Source organism: Orycteropus afer, unplaced genomic scaffold (assembly GCF_000298275.1).
Source record: "Orycteropus afer afer isolate SDZICR_OR568_19922 unplaced genomic scaffold, OryAfe1.0 scaffold00162, whole genome shotgun sequence".
Lineage (NCBI taxonomy): Eukaryota > Metazoa > Chordata > Mammalia > Tubulidentata > Orycteropodidae > Orycteropus > Orycteropus afer.
The window spans coordinates 1,370,454-1,378,373 of NW_006921749.1; the positions used below are offsets into that span (position 1 = coordinate 1,370,454).

The 7,920-nt window shown below is 37.7% G+C and overlaps 1 protein-coding gene across 1 annotated transcript in view; it reads left to right on the forward strand.

The window, feature by feature from the left end:
- KIAA1109 (KIAA1109 ortholog) overlaps positions 1-7,920 on the forward strand; it is a 311,628-nt gene that overhangs the window by 7,031 nt on the left and 296,677 nt on the right. Inside the window, exons 2-4 of the mRNA XM_042781736.1 lie at positions 4,330-4,446; positions 5,587-5,665; positions 7,002-7,066. Coding sequence (XP_042637670.1) covers positions 4,330-4,446; positions 5,587-5,665; positions 7,002-7,066 — 261 coding nt within the window. The remainder of the gene's footprint in view (positions 1-4,329; positions 4,447-5,586; positions 5,666-7,001; positions 7,067-7,920) is intronic.

The window sequence follows — 7,920 nt, forward strand, 5'->3', positions numbered from 1 at the left end:
GTGCTTTGGGAGGAACGGTTGGAGAAAGGGCTGGAGGGAGGCAGCATGTCTTGCCTTGTAGGAATAAGCCTTGGGTTACTGCTGGTAATACTGTCTTCCTCTTGTAGGATTAGAGGAGGTCAGAAGATGTGGCCTCCTTGCCGTTTTTTCACCACCAAAAGGTGACCTTGGCAGAGGAGGACTTTTAATAATCAAGTGGATAGGATGACATGTTCTGTGGAAACCAGTCATCCTTTTTCCCCAGCTTCTGTCATTGCCCAATGGGCTCATGAACAAAGTGGCCATGGTGGCAGGGATGGAGGTTATGCATGGGCTCAGCAACATGGACTTCCACTTACCAAGGCTGATTTGGCTACCACCACTAGTGAGAGCCCAGTCTGCCAGCAGCAGAGACCAACACTGAGTCCGTGATATGAACCATTCCTTGGGATGATCAGCCAGCACCGTGGTGGCAAGTTGATTACATTGGACCACTTCCATCATGGAAAGGACAGTGTTTTGTTTCTACTGGAATAGATACTTATTCTGGATATGGATTTGCCTTCCCTGCACACAATGCTTCTGAGAAAACTACCATCCGTGGACTTACAGAATGCCTTATCCTCTGTCATGGGATCCCATACAGCGTTGCTTTGGATCAAGGGACTCAGTTCACAGGAAATGAAGTGCAGCAGTGGGCCCATGCTCATGGTATTCACTGGTCTTACCATGTTCTTTTAAGAGCTCTGGTGGCATAGTGCCTAAGACATTTGATTGCTAACCAGAAGGCTGGCATTTCAAACCCACCAGCCACTCCTTGAAAGAAAGGTTGGGCAATCTACTTCCATAGTGATACTGTCTCGGAAACCCAATGAAAGGTTGCTGTGAGTCGGATCTGACTCGACAGCAGTGGGACACCATGTTCTCCATTATCCTGAAGCAGCTAGCTTGATAGAATAATGGAATGACCTACTAAAAACACAATTATAGGACCTACTAGGTGGCAATACCTTGAAGGGTTGGGGCAGTGTCATCCAGGAGGCTGTATATGCTCTAAACCAGTGTCCATTGTATGGTGCTGTTTCTCCAATAGCCAGGATTCATGGGTCCAGGAACCAAAGGGTAGAAATGGGAGTGGTACCACTTACTATTACCTCTAGTGACCCATTCAAAAAAGTTTTGTTTCCTATCCCTGCTACCCTGTGCTCTGCGAGACTGGAGGGCTTAGTCCCAAAGAGAGGAACATTCCCACCTGGAGACACAATACTGATTGCATTGAACTGGAAGTTAAGAATGAACCTCACCATTTTGGCTTCCTCATGCCCCTGGATCAACAAACAAACAAAGGAGTTACTATACTGTGACAGATCCTGAGTACCAAGGGGAAATTGGATTGATATTACATAATAGAGGAAAGGAGAATATGTCTGGAATACAGGAGATTCTTTAGAACGTCTTTTAGTACTACCATGCCTTGTGATTAAAGTCAGTGGAAAACTACAGCAACCAATTCTGATATGACTACTAATGGCCCAGACCTTCAGGAATGAAGGTTTGGGTCCCCCCACCAGGGAAAGAACCATGACCAGCTGAGGTGCTTGCTGAGGGCAAGGGAAATACAGAATGGGTGGTGTAAGTACATAGTTCTGAGTATCAGCTATGACCACGTGACCAGTTGCAGAAACGAGGATTGTGATTTTTATATTTCTTCATTATATGTGTGCATCAAATATTTTTGTTTTCTTCAGTTATGAACTATATAAAATGTATACAGGGTTAATGCATTTTTGGTTGTATGTGTGTTAATGTATCATGTTAGGCACAAATATGACTTTATAATTTTTCTTATTTAGAGATTATACATGGTTAAGAAGACGTGTACAACTGCCAAGTTGACAACAGGCGGACTGTGATAGTTGGGGTTGTGTGTCAACTTGGCTGGACCACAATTCTGAGTGATTTAAGCAGTTGTAATGTCAGTTATTCCCGTGATGGGATCAGATATATATGTTTTGAGCAGCCAATCCATTGAAAGGGAGTTTCCTTTGGGGTGTGGCCTTCTTCCAATATGTTTATGGACATCTTGGGAAAAGAGACACTCTTCTGTGGATTGGGATCCTGTTGTGTTGTCTGTGAGTGAACTGTCCACCATCCTGCCTGGTGATCTTGGATTCATCATCTGCTGAAGTTAATAGCCAGTATACTGCCTGCCAGCCTTAAGCTTGTCAGCCCCTGCAGCTGCTTGAGTTGGGAAAGGCTCTAGTTTGACGTTTGACCCAGGAACTTGGAACTTGTCACCTTCTATAAGTGTGTGAGCCATTTTCCTAAGATAAATTTCTCTCTCTCTGTAAGCTTTACTGGTTTTGCTTCTCTAGAAAACCCAGCCTAACACGTTGCAGAATCTAATGTAATTTTACTAAAATTACATTAACTTAACGTGTTAAGTTGCTTTACATTACTTTGTCTTAATTTAGAAAATAATTATACTTTTTCAAAGGATAATTTAAATTTATTATAAAAGCAGTATTTTTTTATATTTGGCTTTTTGTATATTCACAAACTAAGTTTTTCTTTTGGAATATTATAAATTCTATAAACAACTATAGATTTTTCTTGAGGAAATGGTCAAATTTAAATTATTCATTTTAGCATATTCAAGAGCATTCTTAAAAGTAGGCTATTGTCTTAGGCTGGGTTCTCCAGAGAAACAAAACCAATGAAGCTTATGTATATATATGTATATATGTGTATACACACACAGAAATACATACATACATACATACATATAAATATATTTCAAGGAAACAGCTCATGAATTTGTAGAGCCTGGCAAGTCCCAAGTCTATGGGTCAGATGTCAGATTTGGAGACTTCTCCTGACTCATGTTGCTGCAGGGGTGACGTATCCAAGATCAGCAAGTTAGATGGCGAGTGGCTGGGTAGTGGGCTGTGGAGGTTGATGAACCCACAATTGGCAAGTAAGAGGACTGGCTTCTGGCTCACAGGCTGTGGAGGCTAAAAAAGTCCTCAGATCGACAGGCAATATGGCAAGCCACTGACTGGCTCAAGTCTTAAGAACTGAAGGTCAGATGTTGATAAGCCATATACAGAATCCAGATTGAGTAAAACGCCAGAACATCCATATGTATTGGAAGCAGGCCACATCCCTTAGAAATTCCCTTTCAATTGGTTGGTTGCTCATAGCAGATCTCATCATGGAGGTGATTATATCAGATCTCATCATGGAGGATGACTACATCATAACTGCCAAACCACTGAGAATCATGATCCAGTTAAGTAGACACACAATCTTAACTGTCACGGTTATCAGTTACAACAAAACATCTTTGCTGTAAAGTGCGGCCTATACTTAATATACCCCAAAAATCAAAACCACTGTCATTGAGTTGATTCTGACTCATAGAGACCCTATAGGACAGAGTAGGACTGCCCCACAGGGTTTCCAAGGCTGTAAATCTTTATGGAAGGAGAATGTTTTCATCTTTCTCCAAGGAGTGGCTAGTAGATTTGAACCGCCAACCTTTTGGTTAACAGCTGAATGCCTTAGCCAGTGTATCACCAGAACTCCTTCTCTTTAATATAACTAAACAAAAAACAAACCCAAACTCACTGCTGTCAAGTTGATTCTGACTCATAGTGGCTGCTCCTTGGGTTTCCAAGGCAATATTTCTATGGAAGTAGATTTCCCAGTCTTCCTTCTGAGGAGTGGCTGGTGGGTTTGAACTGCCAGTCTTCTGGTTAGCAGTCATGTACCTTAGGCACTATGCCACCACTGCTCCCTTTCTTTAATATAGCTAAGCTATTAATTATGCTGAAAATTTCCATTTTTTCATTACTTTTTAAAAAGTAGAGACTGAAACTGCTGATTTTAAAAACATGACTTCTCTGATTTAAAAAATCATTCATTTTCTTTCTTTTTAAATGACTTCAGGAATGAGCTTGGCTATGAGCTTTTGGCATAATAAAGGTAGATATTTTTCAGAATACTCAGAAATAATGGGCTTTTTGCCCTAAGAACATCTGTGTTCTGTAACTAAAATAGTGCAAAGCCATAAAAAGGGAAATGGGGGGAAAAAAATGAAGCAGATGTCTTTGAAATACAGCCTTAATTGATCTAATAGCTTTTCTGGTTCATGACTGAGGAGAAGAGTAAGCTGGAGAAAGTAGAATCACCCTCTGGTTTTAACCTTCTTAGTTTTAAGTTGTATGAGAATAAACTGACATTTTTTTAATGTGATGAATTGTCTATAACACAATTTTATTAAGATATTAATATAATTTAAATAAAATATGTATTGAGAACTTTTTTTTTCCCCCTTTCTCCTGACAGCTACCATTTTGTCCTGTGGATGGATTATTTATCTCACCTATTATAACTCTCGGAATGTTGGTCTTATTTTAACACTGGTTCTTAATAGATTATACAAACATGGCTATATTCATATTGGTAAGTTTCAGTAACACTGGGTTTTTTTTTCCTCCATATAATCTTGAGATTTATATTATAAATTTTGTTTTATAAACTGATGGTAGCTTTAGAAATTTAGCTCGGTTTAATGCAGGTTAAACTGGTCTAATTGGGGTTTTTCTTATGTAGCCAGACAAACTATCACTTGGTTATGTCTCTTACCCAATTTTACAGTGTACTATACTAATTGTTGGAGCTCTGGTAGCACAGTGCCTAAGGCATATGACTACTAACCAGAGGGTTGGTGGTTCAAATCTACCAGCTCATCTACAGAAGCAAGACTGGACAATCTACTTTCATAAAGATTTACTGCCTCAGAAAGCTAATGGGGGTCACTATGAGTTAGAATTGACTCGATGGGAGTGGGTTTAGTTTTTTTTGGTTTGTAGTAATTGTTAGCTTTTCAGTTTTTGTTTTGTTTATAAAAGATGCTTATTTAAAAAATTTGAAATTGAGACATATATGATACATAGAAAGAGGAATTTCTTAAGATTCTACCAACCAATTTGAATCCTTTATGTAGTTTCTGCTATTTATTAACCCGTATTTAAAAAAGAACCCCTAAGTATGCAATTGTCATTGTGTTACATACTTATTTTATTCTTTAGCCTAATTTATTAATATTTAATTCTACTTCATGGGAAGGCAGTTACCTTATTTCTGGTTCCTTATAAGCTGGAAGTTTGTAGGTAGATAGGATAGTGGACACAACTAAAACTTCACTCAAAGATAAGTAGTCTGCCACTGGTTTGAGGGGATAGCTGGTTCCTGGAGTCACCCAAATTAACAGAATGAAATGGTGAGTTAGTTACTGCTTTGAATTAATTTAGTGATTGTGCATAATTAAGTGACTTATCCAGACAAAGCAACTACTAAAAGTAATATTCTCATGTGGTTTCCTAGCAGCTCATTTCAATAATGATGATAATAATGGCACTTGTTAATACATTTGAAAAAAGAAAGAGAGGAAACAGTGAGGCTGTGAGGATATCAGAAAGAAAGTGGAGAGAGAACTTTTCATTATTGAGTAATTTGAAGAGGAAGATTATTTTAAAGTTTAAGGGCTCTACTATCTATCAAAACAATTATATTAATTGCTCTTGTTTTCTTCTATAACAGGCTCCTTCTCTTTCTCTGTTCTTTCTGGAAAAGTTATGGTTCGTGAAATCTACTACATTACAGAAGACATGTCTATTAGGTAATAAAATAAAAAAGAAGAGCCCATCTTATTAAAAGGCAATCTTGAGATATTAATAAAAATTTGTTTATGATAAACTTAAATATCATTTGCTTCTTCAAATAAAAGTGTAAATTAAAAGTCATCTTTTTAGTAATAATACCTGGTGAGTTGATGTTTTAAAATGTTGTTATCAAAGGATTAATTTAGCTAAGGTTGGTTGTTGTTGTTGTTGAGAAGGTTTAGAGGGCAAAAGTTTATTGAATAGTACCTTATAAAAATGAATAATGATCTCATTTCATTCCTAAATGAAAAACTGAACCATTAAATTATCTTGACAATTTCTGTTGTAGACCACACAGTAGTCATTTGTTATATAAAAGAAGAGTAAGGGATGTTAATAGATCTCATCCATTCACTCCTTATTAGAGATAATCACAATTTAGAGTTGTTTACCATCTGTTAAGAACTCTAATTTTACTCATAGGAGGAAATATGCATAATGAGAAATGATAATTAATAACATATTTGAAGCCTTGAAACAAAAGCCTACTGTATTTTTTATGATTTTTCTTACAATTTGTAACCTAGATAGAATATGAAATTTTTTTATTAGTTGAGAAGTGCCAGGGTTTGGCAATACCTATGCTGTGGTAGCATAGTGCCTAAGGCACTTGACCGCTAACCAGAAGGTTGGCAATTCAAACCCACCAGTCACTCCTCAGAAGGAAGATGGGGCAATCCACTTCTCGTAGTGGTACTGCCTTGGAAACCCAAGAAGGGGTTGCTATGAATTGGTTCTGACTCGAGAGCACATAACAACAACATACCTCCTTTGAAATGTTAGGAATCAACTTTGGTGCAAGTCTAAATTATTTCAAAATGGACACTAAAAAGTTAAGAGGCTGTAGTCCACTCTTTTGGGACATAAGGTGATAAGTAATGTACAGAAATGAGGGAATAACTTTACAAGTTTCAACTTAATATGCTGACATCCTCCTCTCAGTATTTGGCTTATTGTTTACATAATTTTTATGCCATTTGAAAATATTACTTAAAAAAGAAGGTTCCCTGATAGCACTTCATTTTCCTGTTAAATGCAATCTGGCATTAGATTTTACCTAATTAGAATAATCTAATTTAGAGCTATGTAAATCCTCTTTTACTTTTTCAACCTGATGGTTATGAAACATTTTTTATATCCCTTAGTTCTTACGGTATGTATATATTTAGGTACGTCGATGTCCTTTTGTTTATTTTATATATTTCCTTATTCATTATCAATTAACTGCCTTTTGTAATAACTAAGAAATAAATTGTTACATAAGTTCTTATATTTATAATTTACTTTGCTTAGAATTCAAGATGGATTTATCATTTTTCGGTGGTGGAAAATGTATAACCCAAAGCAAAAGCAACATGGTGAGTTTTTATTTTTTTGTGCGTGTATTTAAAATGTCCAGTCACATCATCAGAGTTTTTAATTATGGATATTGAAGTGTTTCACGTTTTTTATGGATGAAAATATTTTTAAAAGCTCTGAAGTTTACAAAAGCTCTGAAGTTCATCACCATTGTGCTTAAAATCTTTCAGTAGTTTTCATATTGCCTGATTAAGGACCTCTGGCGATGTAGTGCCTAAGGCATTTGACTGTTAATGAGAAAGGTGGCAGTTCAAACCCATCAGTCACTCTGTGGAAGGAAGACTGGGCAATCTACTTCCGTAAAGATTTACCACCTCGGAAACCCAAAGGGGACGCTGTGAATCAGGATCAACTTGATGGCAGGGAGTTTGAGTTTTTATTTTTTTTTAAGTTTAGAATTTTCAGCCTGTTGCTTTTGTTTTGGATTCCCTTCAATGTGACCCCCTACTTAGATTTTCAGCCTTATACCAGTTGCCATCACATCATTTCCAACTCATAATGCGTCCATGTGTGTGAGAGTAGAACAGTGCTCCATAGAGGGTTTTCAGTGACTGAGTTTTTGAAAGTACATCACCAGGCTTTTCTTCTAAGTTGCCTCTGGGTAGAATAATACAGCCAGGCTTTCAGTTGGCAACCAAGCTTGTTAACCATTTGCATTACCCATGGAGTTCACATTTCCAATTGTTGTTGTTGTTATGTGCCGTCGAGTCGACCCTGACTCCTAGCGACCCCTCCTTGGGTTTCCGAGGCAGTATTACTACGGAAGTAGGATTGCCCAACCTTCCTTCCGAGGAGTGGCTGGTGGGTTTGAACCGCCAGCCGTCTGGTTAGCAGGCAAGTGTCTTAGCCACTA